We start from the raw sequence: 24,626 nt of genomic DNA, 5'->3' as shown, positions 1-24,626 counted from the left end.
CACCTCCTTGTTCACCTTTCCACTCGGAAGCTTCGTCCTTTAGAATCAATTACCATACAGTATCATTTGACTTTTTTTTGTTACAGTTATTGGCAAGCAGAAACTTTAACATAACTGTTCTGGCCGAAGAATTAATATTTCGATATTTGCCGGATGAATTGTCTGATAGGAAGAGAATTTATGATGAAGAAATGTCAGAGCTGTCAAAGTAAGTGCTCATGTTGTGTGTCCTTGGTCTTAAGTTCAGACTGAACTTTGTCAACTTCAGCTTCACCTCAGATTTTCTTTTCATGGCAGAGAACTCTCTTGGTCTGTAAATGGAAAAGAATGTTAATTGCAAAATATTTTTGGAAACATAATTGCAAGAAGTTATAAGAATTTGTTTTCTTTTTTTATAAGATATTTTTTAAAGTGTTTTAACAAAATTGTATAGTTGCTTTTTGTATGTAAATAAGTGATACTGAATTTTTCAGGATTTAAAAATCAAAGAAGGCTGGGCACAGTGGCTCATGCCTGTAATCCTAGCATTTTGGGAGGCCAGTGCAGGAGGATTGCCTGAGCTTAGGAGTTCAAAACCAACCTGGCCAACATAGCAAGACCCCACCTCTATATTAAAAAATTATTATAAATAATTAAAAATAATTTATATATTAAAAATAAATAAAAGGCAAATAATATAAATGTATTTGTTACTGATGAACTGTACACTTAAGGATAGCAAATTGTATATGTATATTTTACCTCAAAAAATTTTTAATGTAATATCTGCAAAGTGGAGTAAAGTGAAGCACAGTTTTTAAAAAGTAGAGAGAATGAGAACTAATACCCAGGATTGCGAATCACAGCAGGCTTGACAGTTTTCATCTTTTAGAATGGTAAAAGTTTTGTATTTTAGTAGAGATCTTATCATTTTTCCAGTCTTCTATTTAAAACTCATTGCCTTTGACTACTGTGTAGTTTTTGCTTTTATCAAAATTTTTTTAGAGTGCTTAAAAGGTATAACTTTTCCAAGCAAAGTAATATAATTCAGCATTTTCTCTTTCCTCAAGTTAAATAAGACAGATTTGTCAGGAAACCTGGGTGAGCAGAGAATTTTCACATGCTATGGTCCTTGGCTTTCTTGTTCCTCTTAGCCTGAGGGTTTTGTTTTGTAGAGGGAAGAAATGAGGTTGGCTGGCTTTTGTTGTTTTGGTGGCCAGTACTACCCTCTGATCTAACAGCTCATACATCTGAGATAACATGTCCCCTTGCTCTGCAGTCTGACCAGAGATGTCCCCATCTTTGTGTGTGCCATGGCCTTCCCCACGGTCCCATGTCCACTCCACGTTTTTGAGCCCCGCTATCGGCTTATGATAAGAAGATGCATGGAAACTGGCACCAAGCGGTTTGGCATGTGTTTATCTGCTGAGCACGCAGGGTAAGAACTGTCAGCATTTGGTTCAAAGGGTCCTAATGAAGGGCATCGTTTGTCATTTTTCTTGCAGAATAATTTAGGCTGATACTTGAAAACCTCCAGTGGCTCCCATTACATAACAAAGTCCAAGTTCAAGGCTGCCCACAATGCGGTTCCATCCCTTCTTTCTAGCCTCACTGCCCGCCTCTTCCTTTCAAGTGTCACACCCGCTAGTCCATTGCCATGCTACTTGCCCTTCTCTTGTGACAGCTCATGCTTCCACACCTCTGTGCTTCCCTCTGCCTGCAATTTTTTTAATCCCCATTTATATACAAACAAATCTAGTCCAACTTTTGAGGTCTAGGAAAATTGCGGCTGGGCTTGGTGGCTCACGCTTGTAATCCCAGCACTTTGGAAGGCTGAGGTGGGAGAATTGCTTGAGCCCAGGAGTTGGAGACCAGCCTAGGCAGCATAGGGAGACCCCATCTCTACAAAAAAATTTTAAAAAGAAAAATGTCTATATCCTGCACAAAGCTTTTTCTCTGTCTCTACAGCCAAATCATTTTCAGTCTTACAAAAACATACTACGCTTGGTTTTCACCTCCCCTCGTTTCACGTCTTTGTCCAGAGAGGGTGTTGCAAGCCAGCAGGTCATTCCCCTCTGTGGACTGATATGGGGACTCAGGACCCTCCCATCCCTTAGGGCCTTGTCAGCCCTACATGGTCATGATGAGGTCACTGCATTCAAGTGCTAGCTATGGAGGGGCGCACGTGCTCTTAAAGGACTCTGGAGAAAGGGGGCTGCCTCCTGTTCACACCTGCTGCAAAGGAACCTGGCAAATATAGTCCACCTACGTGCCCAGGAAGAAGAGGAGACTGCATTTTTAGGGCCACTCAGAATTTTCCACCATAAATATCTAGGGACAGATCTTTTTAAAATATGTGTAGGACCTTTATGGAGAAAATTCTGAAATTTTATTGAAAGATAAGAAGTTCTGAATCAATGGAGAGAAATGCCATGTCCGTTGGTACACAGACAGACTCAATGCCGTAGAGATGCCATATCTATCCAGTTCCACAAATCCAGAGTAATTCCCGTCAGCATCCCCAGGAAGCTTCTTCATGGACTTGCTCAGGCTGATTTTAGAATCTGTGTAGAAAAGCAAAAGACTAAGCCCAGATCTGGCTGAACAAACAGGAGAACATTCCTGTAATATCAAGTTTACAAGCCTTAGTAAGTAGACCAGTGACACAGTAATGGAGAGATCTGAAACAGGTCCACTCATATGTGGACGCCAAATGTATAGACAATTGTATGAGAAAAGACAAACTACTCAGTAAAGGGTGCCCAGAAAATTAGTGGGTGGTCCAAACGAGAGGGGGGGAAAAACTTTACCTTATGCCATAAATAAAAAAATAACACATTTGCATTCCTAATGTGAAATGTGAAAAACAAAATATAAAAACATTTAAGAGGAAATATTGGGGACTGCCTTTATAATTAGGAGTGGGGAAAGATTTTTTATACAAGGTGCTGAGAATACATAACAGAGGGAGAGATTAGTAAATTAGAATATATGAAAATTTGATTCATCTAAAGTCAGCAAAGAGAAAAAATAAGCTATAAGAGTTCCACGTGCACTGAGAATATAGAACACTGAAAAGAATGTTATTCCCATCCAAACAGCAAGAAAAACAAGAAAAAAACAGATAAACCACAGAACATATATTTCTTGAAGCCATCAGAGAGTGAAGGTTGCTCAGGGTAACCAAACAAGATCCCACAGGGAGAGAGTAGGCAGAGCCCAGGAAGAGACATAAAAGTGTGTAGGAAGAATTCAGCTATTGTTTTTTTTTAAACAAATTGCCAATGACCTTGTGTGGGCTGGCATCGGAGTGCAGGTCTGGAGAGCTGCACTCACAAAGGGAGTTTGCATCACACACAGGCTCCTGTCCACAGATAAGAGGCTCCTTGGTGAGTCATGCCCTGCAGCGAGGCAGGCTTGGAGGAGCTGACATTTGTCTGGAGGCCTCTGCTGGTTGCTGGGGCATTCAGTCCTCCCTTGAAGAGGAATCTTCAGGGCGCCTCCAGTTTCACCATGCTATGAATGAGATCATCCTGTTAGATACCAGGAAGAGAGAGTTTTATTAAGTATATAAGTAGAGGCATCCAGGTGGCAGTTTGAATCATCGCTGCTCTTTAGTTTGGGGGATGTGTAGTAAAGCTGCTCACCATGAGGACGTTAGAATCACACTGCCATGAGTTCTCATTTTGGCTCTAAATCTCCCTGTGGCCTTAGAGAAGTTAATTCCTCTGAGCCTCCGTGTTTTGTGGGCTTGAATTCATATATATTATAAACTGCTGTGTGTGGTGCTTGGCACGTGGTAGCGTGAGAACATCACTAGGTTACGGGTGATAGTTACAGTCAGAGTGTGGGTAAGAGCTGGGGAGAGCTTTGGAATGAGAATAGACACAGCCTAGAATACCACCCTGGGCAGCATGGAGCAGGAGGGACATGCAGAGGTAGGGGCTGTGAAGGGCCGGGCTGGTTAGAGAGGGTGCAGGAGAGCAGAAGCATTAGCTCAGCAACAGTCTGCAGGGCCGTGCCTTAGGGAGGTCAGACAGGAGCCTGTCAAGTGATTTGAGCAATTCAGAGGGCATCTCTGACTTCTTTTGGAGTCATTTTAATGGAACAGTAGGATATGGAGGAGTGAAGGGGAGGCAAGGAGATGAAGGCAGTGGCCGGGGACTGCTTTCCACGGCACTTTGGTTGGGGAGGGCAGAGCTGGCAGAATTGGAATGAGGTGAAGACCTTGTGGGCAAAGGCAGGAGGGAGGAGGAGCTGAGTGCCTTTGAAGGTGGAGGACTTGCTGCCCCAGCAACCAGCACCAGCAGAGGCCTCCAGATAAATGTCAGCTCCTCCAAGCCTGCCTCGCTGCAGGGCATGACTCATCAAGGAGCCTCTTATCTGTGGACAGGAGCGGGTGTGTGATGCAAACTCCCTTTGTGAGTGCAGCTCTCCAGACCTGCACTCTGATGCCAGCCCACACAAGGTCATTGGCAATTTGTTTAAAAAAAAAAAAAAATAGCTGAATGCTTCCTACACACTTTTGTGTCTCTTCCTGGGCTCTGCCTACTCTCTCCCTGTGGGATCTTTGTTTGGTTACCCTGAGCAATCTCCACTCTCTGGTGGGTTCAAGAGACATATGTTTTGTGGTTTATCTGGTTTTCCTTGTTGTTTTTCACATTCTTTTTAGTGTTCTATATTCTCAGTGCACATGGAACTCATAGCTTGTTTTTTCACTTTGCTGACTTTTGATGAATCAAATTTTAAGTGTGGGCTTGAATTCATATGTATTATAAACTGCTCCGTGCGTTGCTTGGCACATCGTAGCATGAGAATATCACTAGGATAAGGGTGATAGTTACAATCGGAGTGTGGGTAAGAGCTGGGGAGAGCTTTGGAAAGCCGAGTGTGTGTGTGGCACCAGCTGGGCAGTCCTGATGGTGCCCCGCCAAGGTGGCTGAGGAGCCACATTTGAGATTTCATCTCTTCCCATCTCTCGGGTCCTTCCCAAAACACTAGCCCGTTGGAACTGCTAAGGCACAAGTCCTGTCTCACCTGGAGCCCTTCCCCTGCAGCCACCATCACCACTATATTTAACATCTAACAGAAGCGACCTTGTGCACGTGTCTCTTAGCGACAATAACCTTTCTGGTCTGATGTGGAGACACTGTTTTGTGTGGCTTTGTATTCCTTTTAAAAGTAAACTCTCATCCAGGGAAAAAGAAGGCCCCCTGCATTTTAAAAATCACAGTCATTTCTCCTAACTATCTTTTCAGGCTTTCAGAGTACGGATGCATGCTGGAGATTAAGGACGTGAGAACGTTTCCTGATGGAAGTTCTGTTGTAGACGCGATTGGCATCAGTCGGTTCCGAGTGCTAAGCCACCGCCACAGAGATGGCTATAACACAGCAGACATTGAATATCTTGAAGATGAAAAGGTAAGGCTTATCATACTGGTGTATTTTATAGCAGTCGGTCCTCTCGTTTCCCTCTGCATTGTGGAAAAGCTTTGTCAAACTTGTACTGACAATATTACTTAAGTCCTTAATTCATCACTTAAGTTATTTATTTATCTATTTGTTTATTTATTTTTGAGTCAAGGTCTTGTTCTGTCATGCAGGCTAGAGTGCAGCAGCATGATCTTGGCCCACTGCAGCCTTGACCTCCCAGGCTCAAACGATCCTCCTGCTTTAGCCTCCCGAGTAGCTGGGACTGTAGGTGCACACCACCACACATGGCTAATTTAAATTTTTTTTGTTGTTGAAACAGAGTCTCCCCGTGTTTCCCAGGCTGGTCTCAAACTCCTGGGCTCAAGCAGTCCTCCCACCTCGACCAAAGCCTAGTAGCCCCAAAGCGCTGTGACTACAGGCATGAGCCCCTGCCTTCAGCAGTTATTTATTTTCTCAGTGGATTTTTACCTGAGTTGGGAGCTGGTACAGAAATCTCCTTTTAAAAAAATGATCTGGCTGGGCAGTGGCTCACGCCTGTAATCCCAGCACTTTGGGAGGCCAAGGTGGGCAGGTCACGAGGTCAGGAGATTGAGACCATCCTGGCTAATATAGTGAAACCCTGGCTCTACTAAAAATATAAAAAATTAGCCATGCATGGTGGCGGGCGCCTGTAGTCCCAGCTACTTGGGAGGCTGAGGCAGGAGAATTGCTTGAACCTGGGAGTTGAAGGTTGCAGTGAGCTGAGATCGTGCCACTGCACTCCAGCCTGGGTGACAGAGCAAGACACCATCTCAAAAAAAAAAAAAAAAAAGACCTTAATAATGTACTTATGCAACATGTAAACCTGCGCATTGCAAAATAGGCTTGTGATTTGTATTCGATGCTGTAGCCCTGGAGCTGGCAAACTTTTTCTGTAAAGGGCCGGATAATAAGTACTTTAGACTCCAGAGGCCATATGGTCTCTGTCGAAGCTACCCAATTCTGCCCTTGTAGTGCAAAAGCAGCCATAGACAATGTGTAAAGGCATGAGCATGACTGGTTTTCCGTTAAATGTGACTTCTGGAAACATGGTGGTGAGCACGGTTTGACTCATGAACAGCAGTCTGTCAGTCCCTGTTCTCTAGGTTGGTATTAATTCGGAATGTGACAAAATCTACAACTTAAAAAATACCTCCCAAAGCTAAATATAAAAGACTTGAATTTATTAACCCTTAAGAATTTTTTCATGTGTCTAATAGAAATATCAGTACATATAATTTGACAAATTAGCAAAATGTTTTGAGAGATTCTCCAACAGACATACACAAGGATGTCTGTAACAGTCTTACTCCATTATAGCCCCAAACCAGGAACAGCCCAGGTGCTGATCACACTTGAGTCAGTAAACACATTGTGGTCCATTCATGCAATGGAATACTACCTGTCAATAAAAAGAAATGAACCACTCGTGCATGAAACAATATGGATGACTCTCACAGACATGCTAAGTGAGAGAAGCCAGACACAGGACGAACACATACCACGTGGCTTCATCTGTATACTTCCAGGAACAGGCAAAACTAGACTCTGGGGACAGAAGTCAGAAAAGGCTTGTGGGGTTGGCTTTGTAATTGACTGGAGGGAGTGGTGAAGAATCTTTCTAAGTAGTGGAAATGTCTATCTGGTTTTGGGTGATGGTCAGACTGGTGTATACAGTTGTGAAAACTCTTTGAGCTAAACAAGACCTATGCACTTTTTGGTCTGTAAATTATACTGCAGCAAGAAATTTTAAAATACTTAAAAGGACAAAATCCTTGGAATTATTGTATCCCTCTTTTAAATTCTTTGGTTGACATTTGGAATTGTGGAAGTGAGGGTACGTAGCCACCCCACATCACACTGGAAGTCATTTTGGGGGCAGTGATGTACACTTATGATTTGTGAATGGAGTCACACCCAGGACACTGTCTCTGTGCCTCCTCCAGCTGCTGTTTCTGGTCATCCCAGTGCACGGGAGCAGAGCAGGGAGCCCAGCTCCCAGGCTGGACCAGAAAGTTGGGTTTCAAAGCTACAGCTGAAAGTGATAATTCTCAGGGTCTCTCTGTGGGATGGATAGACCTGACGGCAGGGTTTACTGACCGTTGTTGTAGATGACAGCTTTTAATAGTGTATGCGCTTATTTTAAACGGGGGTTTAAATAGCTACAACATGAAATAATTTTAGCTTATTTTTATAAGAAAATCCTCTATCACATATGAATATTTGATTTGTATAAATCAAATTGAGGGTGGTATATGCATTACATTATAATTTCTCAGCACACCGTAGTTTTTGTAGGTACTGGAATTTTGTAACATGAAAGGACCTTCATGGTTTATTCCTATTATACAGATGAGAAAACTCTGCCCTAACGAGGCTGTGAGACTGGCTAGATTCACACATGAGAGTTGGTGATGAAGCCAGAACAAACCCTGGCCCCGTGATTCCCAGTTGCATGCTCTTCCTCCTCTACCAGGTGTTTCTGAAGAGGACTGAGGCATAATTTAAATGACAGATGTGATGGTGACATAGGGACCAGAGGCCAAGCTTGGTCAGTCTAAGGTGCTGTGGCCGACCACAAGCTGGAGTCCATCAGCCCAGGCCAATGTAATGAGTGTAGTCTTGCCCTGTCGTGCCTTTAGGAATATAGTTTGGTGATATGGAATACAATTTTTAAAATGTCACCCTTTGACTTGGTAATTCTGTCAAGGTCTCTAGGAAACTATACTGAGGAAACCATACCTCCCTCCCTTGTCAAAAAAGCAAAACAAAACAAAATAACTTTTCCATAAATGTTTATATTATTGTGTTATTTTTAAAAATAAAAAGCTAGAATATTCTAAATAACTTACGTGAATAAAGTAAATTGGCATGTATCTCAAATATATAATTGCATGCAGCCATTGAAAATTATTCAAAATTACATGAAATGTGCTTACATTATGGTATTAAGAGAAAAATCAGGATACAATTGATAGATTTCAACTATGCAAAAAATGCAGATTTCTATATTGAGCATGTACCATTTTTGTGAAACTGATGAATTATTAAAATGCTAACTGCCACAAATCCACTCAGTGGCAGTGCAGAGGTCGCTGTGTTACATGCATTACTATGAATGGTTCACACAGCTGTGCCTCTTTGCCTGATCAGGTGGAGGGTCCAGAGTATGAAGAACTTGCCGCTCTCCACGATTCTGTGCATCAACAGTCTGTTTCCTGGTTCGCGTCTCTCCAGGATCGCATGAAAGAACAAATTTTAAGTCATTTTGGGGTAATGCCAGACAGAGAACCTGAGCCTCAGGTATGCCCTCCCTTTTTCCTTTATAATTCTGTTACTTCCTGCTGTAGTGTGCTGAGCCATCATTCTGGTGGAGAGCTTGGCAGTATGATGCTGGTTACCCCAATGTGGCTGCTTATGAACCAGTTCATCTACTAACAGCCCAAAGGAGCACCTACTGTGGTAGCACATGACTTGTGAAGCAAAACAACAAAGGCTCTCTAACAGAACATAATTTCTTTTCTAACAACAATCAGTTTATTCTGCTTGGCTGTCAGCTTTTGTAGCCTTTTGCTTCTTTCACTCACATCTTAAAATTTAAGTAGTAACTTTATTGTATTGGCATGAACATTCCACGTTTGGCACATAGCATTGCCTTGCACCTGGTGTACAGATGTTGAATAGGTGAAGAGAAAAATCCCATCATTCTTGTGACATTAGTAGTGTGACTTCCTTGTCCTCTAAGTACCCTGCTGCCCAGCTGTCATGGGCTTTCTCTGGTGCTCCCTACAAGTACTTTTGGTGAAGCTGGTTCTTTAAGCAATGAATGAGCTTAGGTTTGTGGAGCATTTCTAAGCTCAGGTGGCCCTCTCCTCTGCATTAGATGGGAGAGCCAGGCTGGGCTGGTTTAAGATTGTGCCTGAGAGTGTATACCTCCCACCTTACATGGATGCTCAGCTGTCAAAGACAGTAGGGGAGGGGGATTGGCTCTCAGCTGGTTTAGAGTGATGTGAAAAGTCTTTTCCCATCCATTTTAACTTTTTTTTTCTATCTCTTGGAGCTTCTGTCTTTTACCCCCTGCCTGAATTCTTTTTTTTCCAAACACAGAAAAATGCTTTAACTGCCAGAAATTGCCATTAAGTCCTTCCTGGCTTGCCCTTTTCGCATAAGCCTTTGTTCTACAGTGTCCTGGAACTCAGATTCAGAAAGCGTGGTGGTTACACTGACTTGCATTAGGATATGAGTCATTCTTTTTCCTAGGAGTTGTTGTTTATTAACCAAATTAATCAATCTCTACTTGGCAGCTATATTTGCTTCCTACTACTGCTGTTAAGAAATTTCACGAACGTGGTGGCTTAAAACAACACATATGTATTATCTTCCAGTCCTGGTTCTGCAGGCCAGACTATGATCAGGGTGATGGCAGCATGCGTTTCTCTTTGGAGGTTGTGGGGGAGAGTCTGTTTCCTTGTCTCTGCAGCTTGTAGAGGCTGGCGGCATTCCTCGGCTTCCTTCCTCCATCAGAGCCAGCAATGTTGCTTCTCTCCGACCGTTCTTCCAAAGCCACATGTCCCTCTGACCACAGCCCAGAAAGGACCCTATATGAACACATTGGGCCCATCAGGATAATCCCCCCATCCCAAAGTCCTTAACTGAATCACATCCTCCAATTCCCTCTGCCATATAAGGTACCATATGGGGGACCATTTTTCTCATGACTAGAGAGGGATTTTAGGTAATACATCAATTTTTATATGAGGTCCTTCCCATTAAGCGTGCTACTCAGTTTTTTTTCTTTCTCTGTGAGATGAGGCAGGGAAAAGAGTGTGAATCTGTATAAAAGGTTGTTTTCTCCATCTGTGCCTTTCTCCCTCTGAAGGGCAGGTTGATGTCTTCCTCACAGTGACTTGGGCTACCCCTGGTGAGCTTTGGCCACAGTGCTATTCCTAATCCTCCAGCATAATCTACCTCTCCCTGAACTAAGGTGACTCCAGAGTTCACCCTCCCAGCTCTTATTGGCATCCTGCACATTTTTGCAGAAGGAATAGAGTTAAGAATCCTAGACCCTGGAAACAAAAAGGCCTGGATATCTTGGTTCCAGTACTAAGAATATTGAGAACAAGTTTATGATCGGCTTTTGCCTAGCACTTAGTCTAGAAGTGCTTTGTTTGATTATGTGAAATAAAGGTTATTTGGTGGCATAATAATTCTTACATATATAATTTATGATAACTCTTGCATACGACATGCATACATATATATGTTTCATACATGTACTCATTTACCACATTGAGTATGTCACTCAAACTTGTACACATACTTTTAGCCTTTATAATATTATGCTTTATATGGCATGCTTAAGACATAAAAAATAATAGCACAGAACATTGGAAAATGAAGGTTAAAGTGATAGTATTCTTCTCTGACTGGTATATACTCTTAACTGAAAGCTTGAGAGAACAGAAGCAACTAATTCATAGAATCTCCCCATGGAAGATGCTTCTCTTTGCAGGCTCTTCCTTTTGTGAGTTCCCCCACCTTTAAATGTGTACCGTAAAAGTAAACTATGTATTTTGAGAGCTGAATGAATTGTGAAGTAGCCCTAAAATACAAGGTGGCATTTAATTCTTGCTCACGTGTCTGTTGGTGGAGCAAAAGACTGTGTTGGGGAACAGGCTTGCATTTTCAGTGTTAACCTTGCTTTCCCCTGATCTCTTTTGCAGAGTAATCCCAGCGGCCCTGCCTGGTCCTGGTGGATCCTGGCAGTGCTGCCCCTGGAGCGCAAGGCTCAGCTGGCCATCCTCGGCATGACCTCGCTCAAAGAGCGGCTCCTTGCCATCCGACGGATATTAGTCATCATCACGCGTAAGATGAATAGTCGGCAAGAGCTGGCTAATGCCAGGGAGAGAAATAATTGATTTTTCCCTCTGTCAAGGTTTCTGGCAGCCCTTGTACTTTTATAAATGTCAGGCATGGACGAATAGCCGTCCATTCATTGTGCTTTGTCAAGTGCTTGTGGATGAGGTTCCAAAATGGGACGCTTGCCAAACATTGAGTCCTCCTCAAAAATGACAATTCTGTGTCTGGTGGGATCTGACCTTGTATGAGGTTAGCCTGAAGTCTGAATGGAGCCCATAGTTGGAAAACAACCTAAGAAAATCTCTTAGAAGCAGGTGCTTGGGGAATGCAGTTCACTGACAGCACAGGACCCTGCAGATGGTTTACATGTGGTTTGGGTTTCACGAGAAAGAAGGATTCGCTTCCCAGTCAGTATCTGGCTCTGCCAGATGGTAAAGGCATGCTTTAGTGTATAGACAATATGGGGGAACCACGTTTTTATCTGGAAGTGGATTTCTTAGAACACAGGCTAACCAAAACTACGCTTAGGCTTTGCGTGTTGCTGTGAAGTTGTCTGTGAAATCGAATAATCACACCATTGTTCAGTGCAGGAGCCCAAACTAGTCCTTACCCAAGAAGTAGTAGCCTCTGGATAGAACTGTGTTTAATGTCCTGTTGTAGTCCCAGGTGTTGTAAATTGCATGTTGTAATCAAACGAATGTCAAAACATAAGAAAGTATACCTTGGATATAGAAAAACCTGAGAACAGTATCATTCACTTGAGGATATATATATATTTACACACAATAAAGTGAGTTAAAATTGTATATGCATTGGGATGTCAAACATAAAACCACCAAGTGCAAAGAATGCTTTGAAAGTAGAACCTTGTCTCATTGATCAGTGGTTACTAAGCATTTAGGAAACAGTCATCTTTTTCTATTGGGATTTGCATTAGAAATTAGCCCCATCAGTAAATTTCAGTTTACTATCCATTTATTAATATACAAAAACATTAAAAAATCTGCCATGCCATGGTAATCTATCTATTCCAGGAAAATAGATCAGAATATATGAAGGGAGGATGGCCAGTAAGGGATGTAAATATTTGGTAAGTTTTTCTCCAACACCAACCTAAAATTATCTTTATTTTTTTGAAAGAAAGTTTTACGGTGATCAGACCAGGTGTTATCTGTTAAAGGGCAGTAGTATGACTTCCATCCTGTAATGCACGTTGGTGATATTGATTGGAATAACTGTATCTGAGATACTCATATGTTCCCTCTGGCCCAACCAGCTGGTGCATTTGGTTGGCTTCCTCATCTGTAAGGTGGACATTCTTAACCAGAGGGTCACGACCACATCACAGCTGCAAGTTTTGCTTTGTTCATTGAAGGTGATTTTTTAGTTTTAAAATATATATATCTCATAATATACAATGTTGATGGTATATCAATCCATCAAGCAATTTATTAGAAAGACTTTATAATATTATTAATTTTTCTTTTAGTTTTCAGTAGATAAAACTCAGTCTCATCATGGGAGTTAGAAAATACCAGCATCACTTAATTGTAAAGAGAAAATGTGAAAGTATTTTCCAATCCAATGTTTCAAGTGCCTCACTTATTGTGAATCTCAAATATCATCTTGAGATGGTTTAATGGCAGTTTGGCCAAGTGATTTCTAAGAGAGTTTATTAATTTATGCATTAACAATAGTATTCAACTTTCTTAGGCATTATAACCTAACCCGATCATTTGATTGGAATAACTGAATCATTCATTGATTGGAATAAAATAAAGAAAACAAAATGCATCTCACATGCCAGAAGACCTTTACCAGAAGTGGTTCATGAAAATCAGTATGCATTGACCATTCTCTGCCTTTCCCTTTTGGAAAATTTTTTTGTACCTTCATATCACAGCTGAATAGTTATCAATGCCGTTTCCATTTGGAAGTGTCTAAATAACCACAATGTGATCACAGCTTCTCCACGAGCCTTCCTGAAGTTAAGCTGGTATGCTTGCTATAATACTTGGAACCTGTTGCTTTCTTTTCCTCACTCTTTAAATGTCATAAGGTCACACAGTTTTTGGAATCAGAACTATTCAGTTATTTCTTCATGATTCTGCCTGGCTTTCTGAGTCTTCTCATTTGGCATGTTATGTAAAAGTCTGAACAACAATGATGATGCATACGAGAGCAACATACGTTTTTATTTTTTGATAGGTTTTTATTTTTTTGATACCAGAGGGAATTAACTATGATCACATCGTGCTCTCTCTGTTCAGCATCACACCCCCACATACTGCAGTGTGGGAGTAGATTGGTACTTACTGAGCACTTAGAAACATCACGCATCAGGAACCGGGTCAGGGTGACAGCATCCTACGGTCATATCATGAAGGAAGCCTCCTTTACAAACCTAAAAAAAACAACCCCCCAGCTTCAGTTTGCTACCAATTAAGCTAAAGCAGAACGGTCTGCTTCCTCCTCCGCCTGCCCCCTTCTGCCTCTTTTCTGTTGGGGAGATGCCAATTCTAAGGATTTCTCAGAAAATAATGTAATCTCTCATTCAATGTCAGGACATTCCAGCTTAATTGTACTGAAAGTGCTCCAATAGGCATGCTCTCGTTACATTGGAATAAAAGCAGAAAAGAGTAATAGCAGCGTGGGGGAGTCATTTTTCTTCTTGAGGAACAATACATGCTGTTCTGTATTTTTCCATTCATCGCCCAAACCTGCCTGTGTCTTTGAAATGCAAGTAAGATCCCAAAGGCAGCTTTCTGAAAGCCCGTGGCATTTTTAGCATATCCCATCCCCCGTGTGTGTCCTCATCTTCAGAATTGAAAGTTAGGATACTTTTTAAAGTTTCAAAAGAAAATAATTTAAAATGTTAAGGTTTATCCATAGAAACACAATAATTCTTAACCAATTCATGTACCAAATTCAACAGTATTATCTCATTTTTAGGGTCACAAATGTGTCCTTTTTGCACTTAAACCTCCTCCCTCTCTCAAAAACAAAAACAAACAAAAATCACAGCAAGACTGTTTAACAAATTGTATCTCAACTCTTAATATATGTTAAGTCTTACCACAGGACTTTTGAATCATCAAGGAACAGTTGAAGTTTATGGATGGTAGAATAACAATGAACTATGATATTATCACTTTATTATAAGCTTTTTGGAAAATTGGCAGTTGTTACCATCGAAATACTCCATTGCCTGTGTTACACAGAATTTGTTATAATTTTTAAGGGCTTTAAAAAAATACCCATCTGTTGCTTCTCCTTCTTGTTTTCTTTTGTGCCCCACCACTTAAATTACTTGGGTAAATACCACTCTTCAAAATTTGAATACTGTCTATCAAATAAGAAGAAGTGTGAAAGATATGAAGAAGAAAGGTGATAGCAAATTAGAAGAAAATAAATGTGGGTGATTTCTTTTAGTTGAAAGCACAGAGTTTTATTTTTCACCAGTATAACTATTGAGTAGGGTAGGGAGGTCCCCGTATCCCCATTTTTATTTTTTTTGAGATGGGGTCTCACTCTGTCACCCAGGCTGGAGTGCAATGGCGCAATCTCGTCTCACCACAACCTCCGCCTCCTGGGTTCAAGGGTTTCTCTTGCCTTGGCCCCCTGAGTAGCTGGGATTACAGGCACGCGCCACCACACCCAGCTAATTTTTGTATTTTTTTTTTTTAGTAGAGATGGGGTTTCACCATGTTGGTCAGGCTGGTCTCAAACTCCTGACCCCATGATCTGCCCGCCTCGGCCTCCCACAGTGCTGGGATTACAGGTGTGAGCCACCGCGCCCGGCCCATCTCCCCATGTTTTAGCATAGACAGCAGTGGCATTCAGTGGAAGGAGTTCTTCCCCTTCAACATCGCCCTTCCCAAAGGCCACATTCTGATTCTATTGTTCACCAAAAACTAATTCCCAGGGAAGCCCGCTCTGGATGGGAAGGATGAGCTGCGTGAGCCATCGCCCACACAGGGAGATAACCGAACCCCTTTGCCAGCATCACCACCTCTCTACTGGGGTGAGACACTTCATTCAGAGCACTGGCTCTGACTCCCAGGGGCAAGTCTTTTTCCCTTTACAACTCCTCACCTCAGCCTCACCTTGACTTTCACTTCTCAACTGCTGAATTCTATAAAATAGCCTTTTAGCAGTGACTCAGCTTTTAGGTGAGCACAGATAATGAAGAAATTGAAGTGCCACCATTGCACTCCCCCAAGTTGGGGACATAAACTCGAATTTGCACCCAGGTCTGATAAAAGTAACTGATTGAGGACGCAGAAAGGTGGATGCCATTGACAACATTGACTGTTCTCACAATTCCTACAGAAATGAAAGAAAGAGAGGCCCAGCAGACCACACCGGGCCATGAGGGGAAGCATGGGAGACAGGCAGAAGCAGGAGTGAGGAGGAACGTGGCTCAGACCCTCTACTGTATGTTCTGCAGGAAAGGGCAGGGAAATAGCTAAGACTGGCTGGTTTGAATAACAGCTCAGACTCTAGGCTATACAGGCGGTCTCTAGCCATCTGGCACCTAGCCCTGGGTCGTTAGGATGGGGGATATTGCCTCCTAGGTTGTAAGAGCCAGATAGAGGAGGATGGGCTCTGGATTGGTCACTTTGCTCCCAGGGTAGCCCTTTGCTATGTCTAAGAATTGGCTCACCCTGGGATGGGCAGTTTCTCCTGGGTCAGCGAGGCCCCTGAGATGTCAAAATATCATAAAATATAGAAATCATGATTCATACAATTGGTCCTCTGCTGTTTTGACATACTAAGGTCACTTTTGATAGCAGAAACTTTTAAAGAGTAGGGCATACGTTGCCCTGAAGAGCATAGAAAACATTTTATTCTGAGAGTAGAAAGGAGGAAGACACGTGGAGATACAGGAGTCCCTTAGGCTGGCCCATAGCTGAGTCTCTCATGTGTGTGGCATTAGTCAAGAATGTAGTTCTGCAGTTTGTGGGGGGGGGCCTCTAACATTTCTTGGTGCAGTTGTTAACATGTGTTAAACATATGAGTCTGATGATGATATCGCGGTGTTTCTCGGCTCGGGGTGGCAGGTCTGGCGGTTGTGTGGCTGGGGGTGTGCACTGATAGTTCAGTAAAGGATAAGTAGAGACTCGTGGTGTTCATGTGTCACCACAGGGAGGGAGTGGCTGTGGAGACCCAGGGCAGGAAGTCGCGGTGGAAAGCAGGCTGGGGTGGTAGGAGAAGGCACCGGGGGTGGGTGCTCCTCCCCCAGGGGTTGAGGAGTTGACTGATAGGGGGCAGTTACCTCCTGGGAAAGCAAGACGCTCCCTTAAGTTTTAGAATGGTACAGAGAGTAGTCCCTTCTACCAGAGTTTCCATTTAGACATGGGAGTGTAGGGGGCCATGTTTTGGCAGAAGCAGGGCGTGTATCAGCATTAGTGGACTCCTCAGTATTAAAAGGAAGAACAGCAAACATGTCATGTGCCCACTTTGTGACTCAGGAGAGGCAGCCCATGGACATCGCTAGGGCAGAGGTTTTAATATCTGGGACAAAGTTATCTCCCACGGCGAGGTCGTGGCTGGGACCATGTCATCTTCAGCCGTGAGCTGCTGGGCTGGGCAATGTCTTCTGGGATGTGAGACGTGGGGTCTCCTTTCTAAGCGGACCCCCGCTTGTGCTGATGTGGGTCCCAGCATTTGCCGCGTTTGGTTGAAACAGTGGCTTACCTGGAGGGTCTGGGTCTCTGGATCATAAACCAGCGAAAGACCCCACATCAGTGGTGACAAGATCAATAGACCCCAGAATGTGTGCAGCTGTGCTTGATAGGGTTTTGGTTCTTGCTTTTTGGTGGAAGTTTAGGCTCAAATGGGTCCCGTATCAGATGAGCAGCTGCACGGCCTGTGGGAGCCCTGGGGTTAGTGGGTCCAGGAGAGAATGTGTTCTCTCTCTGGGCTCCGGCCCTGATGGGGTGGGGATAAGATCCAAAATTTATAGGAATAGGGGGAAACATTATGGAAGGCCCTAATATGTAATGAGCTTTTATATACAAGAATGCAAGACATAGCCCTCTTTTTATGTTTAAAGGGGACTATGGTAATGTTTTTTAAAGTTTGTGTGAGGTGTGAGTCAACCGAAAGGCCCTAAATTAAGAGAGGTTCAGGTTTGTGGTGCAAGATAGAGGCCCATTTCGGGGTCTGTTTGTAGACCAGAATTTGAAATGGAGTTGTTTGAGGAGACCATTGTGTGTCTTCATGAAACCTATTGTGTGGAACCTATCAGGGCTGTGGAAGTTGTAGCGAATGCCTTTTCCCAGAGCCCAGCATTGTGGATTCCGAGAAGTGGCATGTGTGTCTCGGTGACTTCCAGTGATGCCTGCCACTCTGAAGAGATGAAGGAGTGTCCTGGCAAGACCTGGAATCCCAGCTGTAGCACCTGTGGAGAGATGTGATTTAGATTTGGATTTGGGGTATCTGTGAGGAAGAGTCCCAGAGTTTTTCATCCTGAAGGGGGCAACTCTTGGGCAGTGGTCCAACAGTTGGCCATAAATGTGAAGCTGGGGCCCTGTGCTGACCAGGGCATCCAGCATTAAGACGACTGCCTAACTTTGGCCACATGCGTTTTTTTTTGGGTTCCGTTTTGTATCAGGGCATGCTGGCTAAAAGATGGGAAGCAGCAACATTCTCTTGGGCTCCATCATTTATATGAGGGTTGGCAATGCCATCTGTACCCTCTGTGAACTCCCACTGCTGTTCAGTTAATCTAAGGGACACCAAGGGGTCTGTGGGAGGATGACCTCACAAGGGACTGAGGACACGGGAGACCACCCTCCTGTGGGTAGAATACACCAGAGGGCCCAGGCTTGACTCTGTCCTGTGTTAAGGAGGCATCGGTAGTTTTGCTGAGCTTGTCAGGTGTTTATAATGGACAGTTGGAGATTGGGGTCCTAGGCTTAGGTCTTTGAGAGCCTCTGTGTCCAGGAGAGCCCAGTAGGCATCCAGCCATTTACTGCTTTAATAGGGTAGCATGAGGCTGAGAGGGATAGTTTCTTGCATCCGAAGCCCTTAGGCACCTTATGTCCATCCTAAGTGGGCCAGAGACTCCAGGCCTGCACAGAGCTTGCCAGAGCTTCTATAATGAAGGGGTCTCTGAGGGCACCAACAGGAGTGCCCATGGATTTTAAGGTTGGATTATAGAGGTTGTTTATGGAGGGTGCCCCATTTAAAGCAAGCTGATTTGTAAGCAGCAGCAAGAAGATTAAGTAAAATTTGTAAATGAGGACTACATTGCCATCAGAACCTTGAAAGTATCTAAAGATGTTGGGCTTGTATGTCCTTAATGAGTGTGACAGTGAGTCTCCTCATTTGTGCTCCTGGAGAAGGTGGATGTGGCAAAGACCCTGTCTGCAGACGTTGTGTGCCATGGCAAAGCCGTGGAGCTCCCTGTGGGTGGCCCGCAAAGGTGTATGTGCCCCTCAGGGCAGAAGGCAAACGGCAGCCAAGAAGCCGTGCAAGTAGATACTTAATGGGACATGTTAGCCGAATCTGTAAGAGCAAAATATTGGCCAGTTATTTATTGTGTAGAATTAATAATTTTAATAATAATGAAAATTGGGTAACGGATGGGACCGCAGCGATAAGGCTGTAGTAATCCACCATGAGGCACACTTTTTTTTTTCCAGGTTTAAGGATAGGAAAAATTGGGCTGTTCAATGGAGAAACAAGGGTATAATCACCCCTTTATTAATTAGTAAGTTTTAATCCTTGAATACCTCATATTAACTGTTTTAACTGGAGGTCCATGGGGCATTATTTTATCAAGCTAGTTTATAACTGCCAAAGACTGACTTTAATTTTAATTTATTATTTGTTTTATTAGAGTGTCTGTGTTCAATATGGGATATTAGGGCGTTGGGTACTATGACCACAGGAAATTTAGACAGGCTACAGTTAAAGTGAAGCATCCACCTTACCCATCCACCCCCCATTTTATATTTAGTTGCCTTTTTAAAAAAATTATAGGGGTACAATGTTTAGATTTAGTGGGATCTCCAGGTGTAACTGTAATTTGAGCCCCAGTGTTAAGACTATGAAGCTTTGTCAATGGGTACATTTTAGCAAATGTTACAATTAATTTAGAACCTAAGTTATGGAGACACAAAAGCCAATAGGCACCCTTTTATGTTTTGGTTAAATGTTTTAGTATATACATCTTATTTATTTGTAATATTAGTATATAATTTGTTGTATACATTTTTAGTGTATAAGCGTTGGATTTCTAATTGGATCAGATTAGGGACCTTCCGTTTAGCTGCATATGTACATATACATGTACAATTTATTATATATTTGCGCTAAAATAGCCTATCTACATGTGTATATATGTGTGTATGTGTATGTATATGCGCTCACACGCATAAATACACAGTCTATTTAGTTACCTTTAATGTTTTTTCCCTCGTACCTAGGCTTTTTCTCGCTTTTTCCTTATTTTCTGATTTTGTGGCAATTTAGTTGGAAGGAGGCGGTCCCAGCATGTTGACAGGCAGGGTGTTCAGAGTGCCCAGGCACACTGGCAGGGGGTGGTTACAGGCTCACGTAGCTCAGGGGCTTCTGCAGGTCTCAGGGGAGTGGGAACAAAGTGTCCCACCCCTTCCCCTTTTCCTTAAACCTCAAGCCACTGGTCTCTATGGATAGATCCTTTGCGTCCCACTGGATTGAGGAATGAGTCACAACAGCTGCAAGGCTCTTAAAGCAACATTTAAACCTTTTGGCGGCTGTCATTTCTGTGAGGAGGGTGCCTCTCACCGGCCACATGGCCGGAGGATCCCTGCAGCGCTTTGGAGACCAACACCCAGATCCTTTGCCCAGGAGTGCGATTAATTCCTCACTGGATGCTGGGGGAGGGCCCCTCAGGTGAGCAGCCCACCACTGACTTCAGCGTTGCTGGCTCGGTTATCAGACTCTCATCCAACACAAGCTCACAGGGAAAGCCATTCCTTGCTTCTTGTGGAGGGAGTTACCGTCATTGCCCTGAGACCACCAGCCAAGAAAATAGGTATGTCCAGGTAGGGAATTCAGAGGGACCCAGTGCATCCAATTATACAATTATACCCAGAAGGTCCTGTGTAGGGGACTGCGATTGACATCACCCTAGTCTGCAGCACCAAGGACTGAATGAGCTCAGTCCTCTTATAATTTAGGCTGGACTGTCACAGACACTCTGGCAGACACAGCATACATGGTGCAGCCAAAGTGCAAACATGCCAGCAGCGGCCATGCTCCCCAGGGTGGGGGTCCAGTTAGTAAGCCGCACGCAGCCAAGAGGCGAGGCATGCCCTCTGCCACACACGGACTCACCCTGCTCACTGTGCCCGTGGTATCAAAATGTACCCACGTTTAATTCATAAAGGAGAGGCTGCTGTCATTGAAAGAAAAGTTTGTTACTTGCATTTCTGGAGAAAAGGAGCGCACCAGGCCATGCAGGGCTACAGGAGGAGGAGGCACCAGAGTGGTCAGGAGGCAGAACTAGGCGAGCAGCTTTCCACTGTGTCTCCATGGCAAAGGCGAAGATGGGTGGGGGCAGAGTGTAGGACTGGCAGGTTTGAATGTCTTGGGCAGTAGCTACAGGGGTGGTCTCCAGCTGCCTGGTGCCTGGCCCTGGGTGATTAGGGTGAGGGGATATTGCCTTCTGCAGTGGAAGAGTCAAATCGAGGAGATGGACTCTGAATTGGTTAGTGTGCAAAGGTGCACTCCCAAGGGACCCCTTTGCTATCTCTAAGAATTGGCCTGCCCTGGGAAGGGCAGTCTCTCCCCAGTCAGTGAGGTTCCCGAGATGTGAAAACATTATACAGTATAAAAAAGCATGATTAATGTAAGCTCATTCTAGCATTTCAGGTTACAGCTTCTAGAAGAGGTTTGTAGTCTCAAATGAGTAGGTTTTTCCTCTAGAGAGGGGTGGGCCTGGACCTTCAAGCACCCCTTGGTGTGTTTAGGAGCTCAGGAGCAGAAGCACCTGCCTGCAGCCCTGCAGCTAAGGAAGTTCTCTCAGTCACTCAGAGCAGGGAGGGGCTGGGAGAGGCATGTGAGGCTCCCGGGGTACTACGACAGCCCCCGAGGTGAAGGATTGGCCCTGATCATAATAGAGAACCCTGAGGAAGTTTACTGTCATGAGTCTCGGCTGGTTGGCGCATGTGACCTTTGAAGGATGAAGATGGAGTTTGCAACATGAGTATCTCTAACCTTTTGCTTTTCAGGGATCATTTTCAAAAATTGCATTGGGGCCTTCATTATTTACCATAGTATTTTCACTTTCATAGTTTTGTCACCTTTTTGTACTGCGAACAGTTCGACCAGTGACCGACTTCTCTCTCATGCTGTTTACCCCACACACAATTTCCCACTCAATTCTGAAAATAAGAACCTGTTAATAGGTTGGAAAGCTGTGTACTCTATTCATATATTGTTCTTTCATGCTAGTGGAGAGTGGTGTCATTAGCATCTTAATTTTAGAGTTGTGAAATGATTTTACCAATTAGGAATTGAATGTGTATTTTTTTTCTGTTTAATAAGAAGAGCAAATTTGAATAAATAAGCCGGTGTAGATAAACTTAATAATCATGCTTTTTCTTGTTTGGAGATAGGTGATGTGTTGTCATATCCTGTGATACAGGTCACTCATCTGGCCTTCTGTTTCTGAAGTTTAAGTCTGGTTTGAATATGTAATAATACTACTCAGCATTTCTTGTTGCCTAAGTGAGACGAAACTTAAATGTTATGATATTTACTTCATGTATTCTTGTACTGTTCATTTCAATTAATTGGTATTGTATATCTAATATGTGATATTTGAACTGAATAAAACTTACAGTGTTGTAAATGTTCTTTAATAAATAATCACACCTAAGTAATAGGCTAGACTGATGAGAAATTAAATCAAATCAGTGCCTAGGCCTTTGTGTTTGTGTCATAGGGATGTACTAACACATCACCACAGGCTGACGGCTTTTCACAATAAATCAGTTTTCTTCGCTTACATTTCTGGACATTAGAAATCCAAAGCCAAGGTGCCAGTAGGGCCGGGATTTCTCTGAAGGCCCCAGGAAAACTACTACTTCACCTCCTCCAGCTGTTGTGGCTGCTGGCCGACCTCGGCCTTCCTCAGCCAGCGGCTGCATCACTCCAGTTTCCGTGTCCATCGTCACATGGCCTTCTTCCCTCTGTGTGTCTGTGTCCAGATGTCCCTTTCCTTATATAAGGACACCAGTCATTAGATTTAACTTCCACCCTAATCCAGGATGACCTCATCTTAACTTGATTACATCTGCAAAGACTCTATTTCCAAATAAGGTTATATCCTCAGGTTCTAGTGGACATGAATTTTAGAGGAATAGTATTCAACGCAGTGCAGATGTGGAACGATTCCAATTTAATTTTAGTAGGAAAAAAAAGGAAAGAGGGCTGCCAATGGCTTTGGCTTAAAACCATAATTACTTTTAAAAATCATTTCTATCCAAGGCAGATAAGATTTAATAAGAACTGAAGCTTGTATAGTTGTTTATTTGGGAGGAAGGGGGTAGTGCTTCTTAAGAAAAGGAATATGAATTGCAAATACTGAGTTAACTATGAAAGCATATATTTATTTGGAATTTTTAAAGGCATAAATTAAAATATTTAAAACAGCATAACACACTCTACAAAATACTGAAAAGTATTTTTATTAACTTTCTGGCACCTTTATGATACCTTTTCCATCCTTTTTTTTTCTTTTTTTTTTAACCTACATACTCTGGTTTGTTTGTTTGTTTGTTTGTTTGTTTTCCTCTTGGGGGACAGGGTCTTGCTGTGTCATCCAGGCTGGAGGGCAGTGGTACAAGCATAGCTCACTGCAGCCTCAACCTCTTGGGCTCAAAGGATTCTCCTGCCTCAATCTTCTGAGTAGCTGGGACCACAGGTGCATGCCACTATACCTGGCTAATTTTTTTACTTTCTATGGAGACGAGGTCTTGCTGTGTTGCCCAAGCTGGTCTCAAATTCCTGGGCTCAAGCACTTCTCCCACCTTGGCCTCCCAAAGTGTGAGATTGCAGGCATGAGCCACTGCACCTAACCCTGCATACTCTTTGATCATCTTTTTCTTCTTAGGACAATCTTGTGTTGGTTACTAAAGAGAGAATGATATTCAAGTTCTTCCTCTAACATGGATATGGGGCAAAAATCATAGACTAAACGTTTCAGTTTTCATAAGTCATTATTGGTAATGTCATTTAAATAGGATGGTTGTCAAATCTGGGAAAACCTCTGATGAAGTCTTTCATACATGAGCTGTAAGGATCAGGCATTTTCCCGCTTCCTCATGCAGTGACTAATCTTAAATCCTTCAGCACTGTTGGATGAAACTTTCTGTGATGACGGACATTGTTGGAAATAAAGCTCGGAGTCATAAGGAGAACAAGTACTTAGACATGCTCTGTATTTGCGCTGTACAGTATGGTAGCCACCAGCCACATGTCACTGTTGAGCACTGACGATGTGGTTAGTGTGGCTGAGAAACTAAATTTTTTATTTGATTTGATTTTAACATTTGGCTTTTCCTCCAGAAAGCTGCCCTCTCCCTCTCCCGGCCCCGTGGCCCACCTCGGTGTCCCCATCTGGGCCTCCCTCCAGGCCTGTGACTGTGTCCACTGACTGGGGCCTGAGCCAGTGGATTTGGTGAAAACTAACCAAGGTTTATTGTAAACAAAACTGTCCACCTCACTCACCCACCTGAATATGCTTGGAATGACTATTGAATCAACATGTTTAAAAATGAACAGGCGTATGCTTCTGGACAGGTTCCTCTTTATGTTCTTGAGATCTTTTCCTTCCTTTCCACATGAAGTCAGGTGTTTCAGTCAGGATGGGTTACATGATGCTGTGGTAAGAAACATCCCCCACATCTCAGTGTTCTCCATGGCAAAGGTTTATTTTTTACTGTTCCAACATATTTCTCTGTGGTGGGCACCCGTGGTCCATGGCCTACCTCCCCTTCAGTGAGAGACTGGTTGCTGCCACTGCGGGGAGCTCTGCTGGTGGTGGCTTTTGGCTGCCTGCCCCTTCACAGGGCCACCACACCCAAAGGCTCTCCCTTTTTGGGAAAGTTAACATTCTGTGACTGATCAAAGTCATTGCATAAAGGCCTAGCCATCTCAGCCACACATGGGACAACTCTGAAGGGCCAGGTTGCTCTGAGCTCTGAGCCCAACTGATACTGTCACTGCACCTGCAGGACAGCTGGACTTCTCCCTTTGCCCACAGCCACTTCCTTCCTTAGGCATGAGTCCCAAGAACACTCCTTAATAAGCACCTTGCCTGCTAAGTCCTTGTCTCA

The 24,626-nt window shown here is 43.4% G+C and overlaps 1 protein-coding gene across 1 annotated transcript in view; it reads left to right on the top strand.

The window, feature by feature from the left end:
• The window catches only part of LONRF2 (LON peptidase N-terminal domain and ring finger 2), a 48,838-nt gene extending 26,639 nt beyond the window's left edge, over positions 1 to 22,199 (top strand). The window contains exons 8-12 of the mRNA XM_004031509.5: positions 87 to 208; positions 1,259 to 1,417; positions 5,238 to 5,400; positions 8,584 to 8,733; positions 11,154 to 22,199. Of these exons, the coding sequence (XP_004031557.3) occupies positions 87 to 208; positions 1,259 to 1,417; positions 5,238 to 5,400; positions 8,584 to 8,733; positions 11,154 to 11,348 (789 nt within the window). The 3' untranslated portion in view covers positions 11,349 to 22,199. The remainder of the gene's footprint in view (positions 1 to 86; positions 209 to 1,258; positions 1,418 to 5,237; positions 5,401 to 8,583; positions 8,734 to 11,153) is intronic.
• The last annotated feature ends 2,427 nt before the right edge of the window (positions 22,200 to 24,626 follow it).

The sequence above is a fragment of the Gorilla gorilla genome, chromosome 12 (assembly GCF_029281585.2).
Source record: "Gorilla gorilla gorilla isolate KB3781 chromosome 12, NHGRI_mGorGor1-v2.1_pri, whole genome shotgun sequence".
Classification (NCBI taxonomy): Eukaryota; Metazoa; Chordata; class Mammalia; order Primates; family Hominidae; genus Gorilla; species Gorilla gorilla.
Note: the sequence above shows the minus strand (reverse complement) of the source record. Positions and strands in the feature narration are given on the sequence as shown.